Source organism: Brienomyrus brachyistius, chromosome 11, assembly GCF_023856365.1.
Source record: "Brienomyrus brachyistius isolate T26 chromosome 11, BBRACH_0.4, whole genome shotgun sequence".
Taxonomy (NCBI): Eukaryota; Metazoa; Chordata; class Actinopteri; order Osteoglossiformes; family Mormyridae; genus Brienomyrus; species Brienomyrus brachyistius.
In genome coordinates, this window is record NC_064543.1 from 15,823,388 (window position 1) to 15,834,872 (window position 11,485).

At 41.9% G+C, this 11,485-nt stretch overlaps 1 protein-coding gene across 2 annotated transcripts; it reads left to right on the forward strand.

Annotated features, from left to right (window-relative positions):
* The first annotated feature begins 295 nt into the window (after positions 1–295).
* kars1 (lysyl-tRNA synthetase 1) lies at positions 296–11,293 on the forward strand. 2 transcript variants are annotated; one of them, XM_049031438.1, is made up of 14 exons: positions 296–390; positions 1,615–1,759; positions 2,964–3,129; positions 3,360–3,453; positions 3,823–4,009; positions 5,816–5,941; positions 6,226–6,345; positions 7,507–7,669; positions 7,776–7,949; positions 8,628–8,713; positions 8,799–8,884; positions 9,000–9,126; positions 9,315–9,458; positions 10,805–11,293. In XM_049031438.1, the coding sequence occupies exons 1-14, from the start codon at positions 344–346 to the stop codon at positions 10,877–10,879; spliced, it is 1,740 nt and encodes a 579-aa protein (XP_048887395.1). In that variant the 5' UTR covers positions 296–343; the 3' UTR covers positions 10,880–11,293. The 2 variants fall into 2 exon arrangements, with proteins under 2 accessions (XP_048887395.1, XP_048887394.1); XM_049031437.1 differs by lacking the exon at positions 296–390 and adding an exon at positions 772–1,496.
* Positions 11,294–11,485: the final 192 nt, after the last annotated feature.

The window sequence follows — 11,485 nt, forward strand, 5'->3', positions numbered from 1 at the left end:
AATATTAATTTAAAAACTAAAGTTGAGGAAATGTGGGTTCATGAGCAGGTCTAACTAAAAAATTAAAACGTCTTACAAAAAAGTGTAAGCGAGCAAAGTACATAAATCTAACGCAATAAATGAAACATTTTCATCATGAAATATACCGGGAACGATAGAGTTATACTGTACATTAACAATCCGATAACATGATTGAGTAACGCAACATCCTTCAGGGCTTAGTCATGCATGACGTATTTAATCCCACCTCCACGCAGCGTCGCTAAATATTCTTCCGCAGCTGCCCGGAAGAGCATTTCTTCGTAGTGCTTTGTACTGTTTCCCATACTGTAAGCAGGGGATCATGGCGGACGTGGTATTATCCGATGGGGAGACCAAAGTTAGCAAAAAGTGAGTAGACGCACCACAGTGTTATTTCATGTATACTGATGCTAAATTTGAAAAAGATTATATGAACAAATATATTAACCGCATACAACCGGCTAGCTTCCATGCTACGCGGTTTATCGTTGCACAAAAATTGCATCAGGTTCACGAATTGAAAGCCGGGATACCGAGTCTGAGTTGAGCTGCACGTGGGATCTGAAGAAATACAAATCCCGTCGATCCTTGCGTCACTGAGCTGTTCAGTATGACTGTTACTTGTAGTCTTATTTTTGCTATTTCACATTCAGTTTATATGGTATCTGTTGAAAGAGTACTCCAATTCCCGTGAGATACTGATATGAAAACGCAGTGTGCCTACCCTGTTCCTATAGTCCGTAATGTGACGCTGTTGGCACTAGTGGACTACTTTATCCTTGAATATTTTGACGTGTACGAAATAACCATGCTCAAAGAAGTTTTGCTTAATGTTATCTAAGAGGGGAGGGCTGTCGTTTTTGTAAGCAGAATATCGAGAAATAGTCATGATTGATTTAGACGAAAATTCAGACTGAGGAGCATCGTATGCTTTTGAGTTAAACGTGAAGTGACCGATCGATGTGCTTATGTCGGTTTGGTAGCCAACTAGACACTGCAGTGTAACTAAAATGTAGGAAATAGACTAAATTAAATTGAGGCAGCGTATCTGTTTTTTTACCCGTCATTTTAATAAGATAAGACATACTTGATTTCTTAGCACATTATTGCATGACTGTCCTAACGTATACTTGATATGTAGCTAAGCAATACGGCCAACGAACGTTTGGGAGCTCTAGGTAAAACCCCTCTATTATCCAGCAGCAGGATATACTACAGTCATGTGAAATGTTGGCAGACCAAGATAGGCACAGTGACTTTTCTATGAATATCTGTGTCTGTCTCTCTAGGTCTGCGCAGTGACGGGACTAGTTTGATAGCTCAGCTCATCACACCATGCTGACTCTCGTTAAATATGCCAGGCAGCAGGTGTTCCGATCTTTGGGGGTCGGGGTTCAGAGGTCAAATTTAATTCTCCCAAACACAACTGCCATCCCCTCTCGTCTACTGGGGACTCGGTTGCAAGATGACAAAAGGTTGGTAGCTTTTCCCTCTACCCAGAGGAAAAAAAAAACGACCAACCTTTTGCCATCCCCTTAACCTTAACCTGGCTGTAGCTAAGCTCATCTTGTTCGCTTCCTCCTTTCTTCCCAGTGAGCTGAAGAGGCGCCAGAAAGCCGAGAAGAAGGCAGCGGAAAAGGAAGCTAAGGCCAAAGAGCAAACCGGTCAGAAAAAAGAGAACGAGGACAAGGGGGAACAGAACCTGTACAGTGCCGACGAGGAGTCTCTAGACCCCAACGTGAGTTGTTTACAAATTCTGAGTGACGCCACATAGAGGAGCTGATCGGCCCTCACATAACAAAACGGGAAGCCCTGTTCAAGCTATCAAAAGATATATTGTCACGTAATCTTCCTAAGACCTTTGTTTGCCTGTATCATACAGGGAAGGAGAAACCCATTTAGATATTCCTTCCCACATTTCCCAAATTCATAGAAACAATCCCCTAGCGTAATGTGGCTGACAGGGAGCTTTGTTGTTATATATACTGATACTATTTAATAATTCAACTATTTTTAGATATTTAACCTTGAAAACCTGGTAGAATCTCATCTTTAGGTTCCTCTGTAAAATGGTTGCTCATCTTTGATTGACAGTCCTTATGTGTACAGCCATATTGCAGTGTTATCATGCTGTGTGCCCTGAGATGCAGTGTCATCCAGAGGTGTACGTTTCAGGTCCATAAAGTAAAAATTCAGACCAGGGATTTGTTTGTCACCCAGTTGAGTATACAACAGGGGCAGCCAGTCTAATCTACAAAGGACCAGTGAGTCTGTATGCAGTGTTACGATCCCATAGTCTAGGGGTTTGGGTCAGCTGGTCAAATCCAGGTGTGAGTACTCTTTAGCCAATCAGTCCTCAAATTAGTAATCTAATTAGGAAGTTATGGCGAAAACCTGCACATACAGCAGCTCCTCCTGGATAAGGTTGTCCAGAGTTACAGTCAGAGTATTCAGTTGGTTGATTGAAATAAGTAAAAATCCAGACGAAAATTTTAACTTGCCTGAAGTGTCCACCTCTGATAGCACCCAGCCCAGGGTGTCCCTCGCCACATACACTGGCTGTGTGGAAAATGCCCCAGGCTCGTTGAGAGTGTACTGGTGAAGAACATGGATAAACAGAATGTCTGATTTTAACCAGTGATTTCTGATATTTTTTTATTTGCATCCTATGAAGCAGAAATGTGACTCGTTCTAATCTTATGTATCTGGACATGCATTGTTTCCTCTCTCACAGTATGCATCAGAAATCACAATGCCAACTCTCTGCTGTTGGTATATTTTATGTCCCTACCATTTTGTACTACTAGTCTTGCAACAAAGGCTTTCCTCTGTCATTGTTCATACAATTAGTTGATAACTTGATCACATCATAGAAAAGGACCAGCAAGCTCTTGTCCTTGTCCTGCTTGTTGTCTCATCTGAATGGTACTCTCTCACCACAGCAATACTACAAGATACGTACGCAAGCCATCCAGTCACTGAAAGACACGTCGGAAGACCCCTACCCTCACAAATTCAAAGTGGACTTGTCACTCACAGAGTTCATTGAAAAGTACCAAAACCTGCAGCCCGGGGACCAGCTGATGGACGTTGTCCTCAATGTGGCCGGTAGGAGCCTGTGGGACCCTGGTGTCATTGTGTTGTCCTCAGAGGTGGATAGTTCAGGTCCAGAAAGTAAAACCCTTGACCAAGATTTTGTTTCAACCAATCAGTTGAGTATAAAGAGTCACAGTCCTCAACTGGTTGGTCAAAATAAAATCTTGGTCTGAACTTTTACTTTTTGTACTTGAACTGTCCACTTCTGGTCGTCTTCATAGCAACCATGTGCTAACTGACAGGTCGTGTTCATGCCAAGAGGGCCTCTGGTGCCAAGCTGCTGTTCTATGACCTCCGGGGGGAGGGCAAAAAGTTGCAGGTGATGGCCAACTCCAGGTATGTACCTCTGAACTGTCATGCTGCTAGTCTACCAGTAAATCATTCTTCTATGGGGCTGGTGTGTGATTCAGTGGGTTGGGGGCGTTGTGTCTATGATAGGAAGGTTGCTGGTTCAAATCCCAGTGTTGGCAGAGAGATTTTACCACTGGGTCCTTGAGCAAGCTTGTGTTGACCCTGCTTTGGATAAAAAAAGCATCTGCTAAATAAGTAATGTAAATATTATACTTTATTCTACAATTCTAAAGTGTTTTGTATAGCTGTACTGTATTGTTCTTAATTTTACATATAGAGCCAATATATGGGTTCTAAAGAAAATCCCATTAATCTAAACTGGCATCCTTTTCTGTTCACCCTCTGTCACACCAGGAATTACAAATCGGAGGAAGGTTTTGTGGCCGTGAACAACAAGCTCCGCCGTGGAGACATCATCGGTGTCCGTGGTAACCCCGGGAAGACCAAAAAGGGCGAGCTGAGCATTGTCCCCATCGAGATGACCCTGCTGTCTCCCTGTCTCCACATGCTTCCGCACCTGCACTTTGGCCTAAAGGACAAGGTGAGCCGCGGTGGGAGATATGCACTGGCATGCTTCACCCCGTTCTGCTGACCTGTGTTTGTGATCGGAAGGTTGCTGGTTCAAATCCCAGGGTTGCCAGAGTGTTTTTTTTTATTATTATTTTTATTATTATTATTATTATTATTATTATTTATTATAGCTCTTGAGCAAGACCCTTAACCCCCATTTACTCCAGGGACTGTCTGACTTTGCTTCCTTTTTGGATAAAAACATTTCCTAAATAAATGTAAAGAACGACATGGGTATGAAGGGATGATGGGGAGTGCAAGCCTCACTCCAGGCCAAATGCCAGCGGATGCAGGAGTGGAGGTGGGCTTTACAATGCAGTGAGGAGCAATGAAAATAAAGAAGGGTTATATGCACCGATGGAAATTGGAATCGGCTAAGAAAATTGCAAATTTATTTTATTCTTTTTGCAAGTGTCACTTGCCGATATTGAGATTTGCCAATTATTTTCGTTCTAAGAACTGTAATTGACAGCATTTATAAACAAAATAAACTTTTCTTCAATGCATTTTTTTTTCGAAGTAGTTAAACTTTACAGTTTCCCCCAAAATAATAATAATCAATACTTTTATTGTCCCCGTAGGGAAATTGTCTTTACGCCTCCCACAACTTCCTTTTTTTTCATAGAGGAAGTTGTCTGCGAAGGGCTGCCACCCGTAGCGGCACCCAGGGAGCTGGGGGTTAAGGGCCTTGCTCAAGGACCCACAGGCTGAGGCTGGGTTTGAACCTGCGACCTTCTGATTACAGGCACACAGGCTTAGCCCACTGAGCAACATGCTGCTCCCCAAAAATGCACTACGTTACAGGATTTCTCACTTAAACAAGTCTCAGAATAGTGTTCTGTGACTGGAAAGAGGTAGAATGAACAATTAACTGAAAATGTGTTGCTGTACACCCAACTTTATCTGATATATTTTACTTTACCAAACAAGAGCAGCTGCAACAGAGTCAAATAAAACAAATGTCAGTTACTTATATTTTCCAGTTTGCTTACATTCACCAGATACTACATTGACCCTTTTCCTCTGCATAAAAAAGTCCAAATAAAACAGAGGTGTACTTTAATCTTCTGAATAATAATGGGCACATGGTAACATTAACAATACCAACATCCTATGTTATGCATGTCCAATTCTTACATTGCTAGATTAAGATCGGGTTTTTTCATACCTTCATTCTGTACGGACGTTGTAGCGCAGGGGGTTAAAGTTTCATTAAAACATTTTTACTGTCATAGGAAGAAAATCTTAACTAGCTTTACAATTTTAATGATCATTCCATTTCAAGATTATCTAGTATATGTTTAATAATCAGCTTTTAAAGTTTACCTCTGATGTTTCACCACGTTTTCGGAATGGTTCCCCACAGTTTTAACTCTATATGTATTACAAATTGCAAGCTTTATCATTTTCAATCACAGTGAAGAATTTCCACACCAACAGCATGTTTGCGTTTGGCTGTGAGGCTATTGCCTGCACTGCTGTGTGTAGGGCGTGTGGTGTATGCATAAAGCGGACCGGTTCAATATTGGAAATGCATGAGGCTGGCTGGTCGGTCTCTGGTCTGCGCTGAGCATGCTGAAAATCGGCCAATTCTGGTCCCTGGCCGGTCGATCGGTGCATGTCTAGCTATAACAGGATGCAGGCTACTCCATCAGGGTCTGACCACGTTTTCTAGTGCTGAAAGGAGGGGACAAAAATGTTCTCGTGACCTAACTTTGCCCTAACCTCGGTTAACTGAGACATTTTTGTCACTGACACTTTGACTTTTTTCCTGAAGGAAACACGATTCCGTCAACGCTACCTAGACCTGATCCTGAATGACCATGTGCAGAAAAAGTTTGTGACCCGTGCCAAGATCATCACCTACTTGCGTAGCTTCCTTGACCAGCTGGGGTTTCTGGAGGTGAGAGCAGCATCCTGCAGTGTGCATCAAACCTTGCAGTCTAATGAATTTTCACATTATTTAAGGTTATGAAGGTAATTCGACAACATTAAGAATTAATTAAAACGATGCAGGAACAATGTGTTGTGGTTTAATTTGATTAAATTAATTGCTAAGATAATGAGGTCTGAAAAAAGCGATGTTTAATTGACCAAAAGGGGGTGGACAATGAAAGACACGTTTTAATTTCATGCCCAGTAGGAAGTGCCGCCGGTGTGCTGGTGACTGACATTCCCCTTTGGCAGGTCGAGACGCCCATGATGAACCTCATCCCAGGGGGTGCCGTAGCTCGACCCTTCATCACCTACCACAACGAGCTGGACATGAACCTCTACATGAGGATTGCCCCTGAGCTGTACCACAAGGTGAGACGAATGTCAGATGCAGACTCTGCTGGGCTGCTGCTGGGATATGTTTGGCATTTATGAATGAATGCTGAGAAAAAAATACACCTGGTCACTTGCTATCGATTCAGTGTCGGCTTGTGACGACTGTATGGACGGTGATTCTCTAGAACCTCGGTTCTCAAACTGTGGTACATCGGGAGTCTCTGATGTTGTTTCATGAAGATGAAATATGATGATAACCCTTAACCATGAAATCACTGAAATTTTAAGTTTTAACTAGGTTTTGTCTTTATTTCAAAAAAAAAAAAGGTTTTGGAGCATTAGCAGTATTCTCAATGCAGTGCAGTTGATGTGCCCCTCTGCTGTGCGTGTTTAAATGCAGTGCAGTTGATGTGCCCCTCTGCTGTGCGTGTTTAAATGCAGTGCAGTTGTTAACATTTATATTAGGAATACAATCACCACATATGTAAACTATATTTGGTTACAGGTATAATAAGGCCTACACTGCTGTATTTTAATGCATAATGGTCAGTATGGTGGTGCTTGGAGAGCCAAATATTTTCTGAGCTGGTACTTATTGCAAAAAGTTTGAGAACCACTGTTCTAGAATATACCGTCTGGTTCTACAGGCTTCATTCAGTGTTGTCATTCCACTCACGAGTTACATACAGTTCAGGGCAGGACCATTTATTGCATATATATATATTTTCTTTAAAATAGTGCTGCTTGCTAGAAATCAGTCTATAAGAATCTGTAGTCAGTGTATATAGGTAATTTACGTAACATATTAGAATATTGTTATTTTATATATTATTATATAATACTGTTTGTATATTGAGTTCCCTTTGTAATTTGGCCGATTTGTATCTTTGGTTATTGTAATATTTTGTCCATTTGTAATTTTGATATTACAAATTTGTATTATTTGTTATTGTATTTTACCTGTTACTTATCTTACTGTCCGGGAGCAACTGAACCCACATAATTTCCTCAGGGATCAATAATGAATCTGAATATGAACTTTGTTCCTACTGGTAGGGAAACTGTGATTAAAGTTAAAGGTTCCATCGTTTTTGTTTTTAGTAGTAAGAAATTGTTGAAGTACTTTCATGCTTATTTGAAAGCTGTCCGCCGCAACTAGACCCGACTTCACCCTGCTAACATCCCGTCTCGGTGCAGATGCTGGTAGTGGGGGGGATCGACCGCGTCTACGAGATCGGCCGCCAGTTCCGAAATGAGGGCATCGATCTCACCCACAATCCCGAGTTCACCACCTGCGAGTTCTACATGGCCTATGCCGACTACCATGACCTGATGGAGATCACTGAGAAGCTGCTCTCAGGTCAGTCACGGGCGGAGTAGCTGTGAGGAGGACAGTCCTTTGGGTTTGCGCTGGGTTGCTTTGTGGAGTCTTGCACTGATGTTCCTTGTGACACCTGCCCTTGTAGGAATGGTCAAGCATATCACGGGCGGGTACAAGCTGACCTATCATCCCGATGGGCCAGAGGGTCAGGCCTATGAGATTGACTTCACTCCCCCTTTCAAAAGGATCAGCATGGTTCATGACTTGGAGAAGGAGATGGGTGTGAAATTCCCACCCACAGATTCTTATGACTCTGAAGGTTAGTGTTTGGAAAAATCAATCAGCATTTAAGTATTTTTGTCGGAATGAGCACTAGTCTTAAAGAACACAGTGAAGACGAACGCTTTCCAAGAGCGCTAAACTGCCGACACACAGTACTGTGCAGGCAAAGAAAATGTTACTTAAATGATCTTTTAGTGTAAAACTGTGCTATTATGCCTGTCAAAGTATCAGCTTAGCCATTTCAAAACTTTTGCTAAAATCACCCCATTATTTCCAGCAACTATACAATACATCTGTGTATTTTTTGACTCTTGCAATTTTTCAACCACTAGCGCTCCTCATATATTCAGTATTGACTTTTTTTTAAGTAATTAAATTAATTAACTGAGCTGGTGGTGAAATTTAATAAATACATGTAACGTTTGGGGTGCCCCTGAGGAGAGGTTTCGGAACAGAAACGGTGTTCTAGCCATCCTACAAGGTACCTGTAATTTGGCGGAATAGGCAAAGTTTTTACAAAGTTTTTCTGCTGATAAGTATTTCTTTATTCTGAGCAAATGTGCGCATACTGCCCAGAGAAATGGCTTTAAACATTTCTTTTGACTGCCTGAGACTATTGCACAGTACTGCAGATTACTTTGGGCCACTTTGACCTCCTGTCGGTATATACTTAAGGTACTCTCCATGCATTTCACGCATTGCTCCCTTGCCTCAGAGACCCGCAAGTACTTTGATGACCTCTGTGCCCAGAAGGGAGTGGAGTGTCCGCCCCCTAGGACTACTGCCCGCCTGCTTGACAAGGTACGTTTTCTGCTTGCATAAGGCCTCTGAGATGCCAACCTTGGTGTTGACATAACAATCTCATCATACGAGTTTACCTTTACAGCTCGTGGGTGACTTTCTTGAGGTCACCTGCATCAACCCCACATTCATCTGTGACCACCCCCAGATCATGAGTCCCCTGGCCAAATGGTAAGCGCCTGCTCTAAACCCAGCGAGCACGCCCCCACTAGCCTGAAAATGGCTTTGATCACCAACTGCTTTTTCAAAGTGATACAACAGTCGTTTTGCCTCCCCATGCTTGCAGGCACCGCTCGCAGAAAGGACTCACAGAGCGTTTCGAGCTCTTTGTGATGAAGAAGGAGATTTGCAATGCATATACTGAGCTGAACGACCCCATCAGACAGAGGGAGCTGTTTGAGCAGCAGGCCAAGGTCTGAACATGTGATGCAGCCGTGATAATTGTGTCAGTAGATGATATTTATTAACAGTAATCAAACAACTCATTGATTGGTATATAAAGGTAACGTATGCATGTGATGTTTGTATGAAATGTAAGTTTTGTCTTATTTAGTTCTTATAAATGGTGGAATTATTTTATTTCACTTGCTTTTTCAACCAGGCCAAGGCCGAAGGTGATGATGAGGCCATGTTCATCGACGACAACTTCTGCACGGCCCTGGAGTACGGCCTTCCACCGACGGCCGGCTGGGGAATGGGCATCGACCGTCTCACCATGTTCCTCACAGACTCCAACAACATCAAAGTATGTTTCTGTGTACTAAAGAACATGAAGAAATTTGCCGTTCTGTTTAGGTTAAAGTAAAATCCAGTTATAAAGGACTTCAAGGGACCTGGCAAAACACTGTTATATCCAAAGTCACTGTCTGCCCAGAACACAACTACAGGACACCATTTACTCATGCCACACCCTAGCAGACGCACTTGTGGTATAGATTAGTATATTGTACATGTACCAATCCAACTTTACCTGACCAGATGCGTGACTATTAATAATCCTGACTACGTATCTGCGCTGGATATCACCGGCACGCCACACGCCTTGTAGGCGGAGCTGCATGTCCGTTATAACGAACAAAACTACAGTTAAAAGCGGCCTTGGGGACCAAATTGTTTGTCCATTATAAGTGAAATTCCGTTATACGCTAGTCCGCTATATCCGATGCTTTTTCTGCATGTTCTTAAAGGCGCACGCCCGAGACCAGTGGATATTATAGACAATATTCCATTATAAGCAAGTCCATTATAACGACATTTTACTGTATTGTTATGGCCACTTCATACTTCACTTTTCCACGTGCGCTTTTGGTTGCAGATGAAAGGGAAGTGGTGTGAATTTCGTCATCGGGTTGGCTGCGGTTTGTGCGTGTGTAGCCCAGATTTTTACGTCTGAAAGAAACCGTGTGCATCTGTTCAACCGTACATGTGCAAGATAATTGATTAGGTATTTCCAGTAGGTGGCAGCACCAATTTTCACAGATCAGCGGTCAATGACACAAGAGTAGAGGAAGAATAGCTCTTGTAGTTATGGTGAGCAGCTGTAGGAGGAATGTCAGGGGTACTAACATATCCAATTTGTCATACTGTCCGAACATTATACGAGGTATATGGTATTTTAAAAAGCAACACTTCTGGCATTTTGACATATTGCCGATTTAAAATTTACCAGGTGGGTCTGATCCCCAGATAATGCTTAATGTAGTAAGGATTTCAAAATACCTTATATGCCTTTATACTGCTAAGGCTTAGACTTATAACTTTAAAATTGTTCATAAAAATGTGTCTGTTTCACTACACTGCTTGTATCTGAGTTTGTTGCAATGCATCTGCCCTCTCCTTCTCTGGAATATCACTGCTGCATGCATGCACCAACTGCAACCATCCGCATTCCGCAGTCAGATGTAGTATGAAGATAAGTTGCCACGTGCATGATTGTCCGTTGCCCGGAAATGCACGTGGAAAAGTAACGTATGACCTGGCTTTTAGATGTCTCCATTGCGTCTGCGATGTGTCCATTGTGTTTATATGATGTGTGCACAACCTCTGTACTACCTGCCTTTGTGTCAGACTGTGATTGCATTTGTTTTACAGGAAGTACTGCTCTTCCCTGCCATGAAGCCTGATGATAACAAAACGTCCGCCCCTGCCGAGGGCACATCTGTCTAATGTGGACCCTCCTCTGCAGAGAAATCAGTCAGGATTAGCATTGTCTGTCTAAATCAGTTTGAATTTTTCACCGTTTCTCCTACAGGTAATTTAACTGGATATGCTGTTAATCTTGCAAGTTTCACTGACACAGTGCTATTTTAAACTATTTTTCCAAGATCAAATAAATGGATTTAATCATTTTTGTCTGCTATATCTTTTGCTTGTGGTGTGATATATATTGCCACAAAATGAGCACCAAAACTAGCTCTTAAACTAGATTTTTATTTTTGAAGAAAATACATTAAAATGCATTGTCCATCACCTATATTTTAATATTCTCATCCATTCTCTTTGCCAATGATGAAATGCAGCAAATGAAAGTTTCATTTGTAAGAAGGTGATTTCAGCAGTAATAAACTTAATCATTAATGGTTTTGTCTCCATTGAATTTCGGTTTTAAAATTGTTGCTATATAAATATGTGGTTCTGAGTACAAAAATAGCTCTCCATATGTGGACTAGCATGGAAATTTGTATTGCTTGCACAATTAATCTACTCATTGTACTGCAACAAGAAGTTGTTTCAGATTAGAATAGAGTTTATTGCCAAGTACGCTCACACATG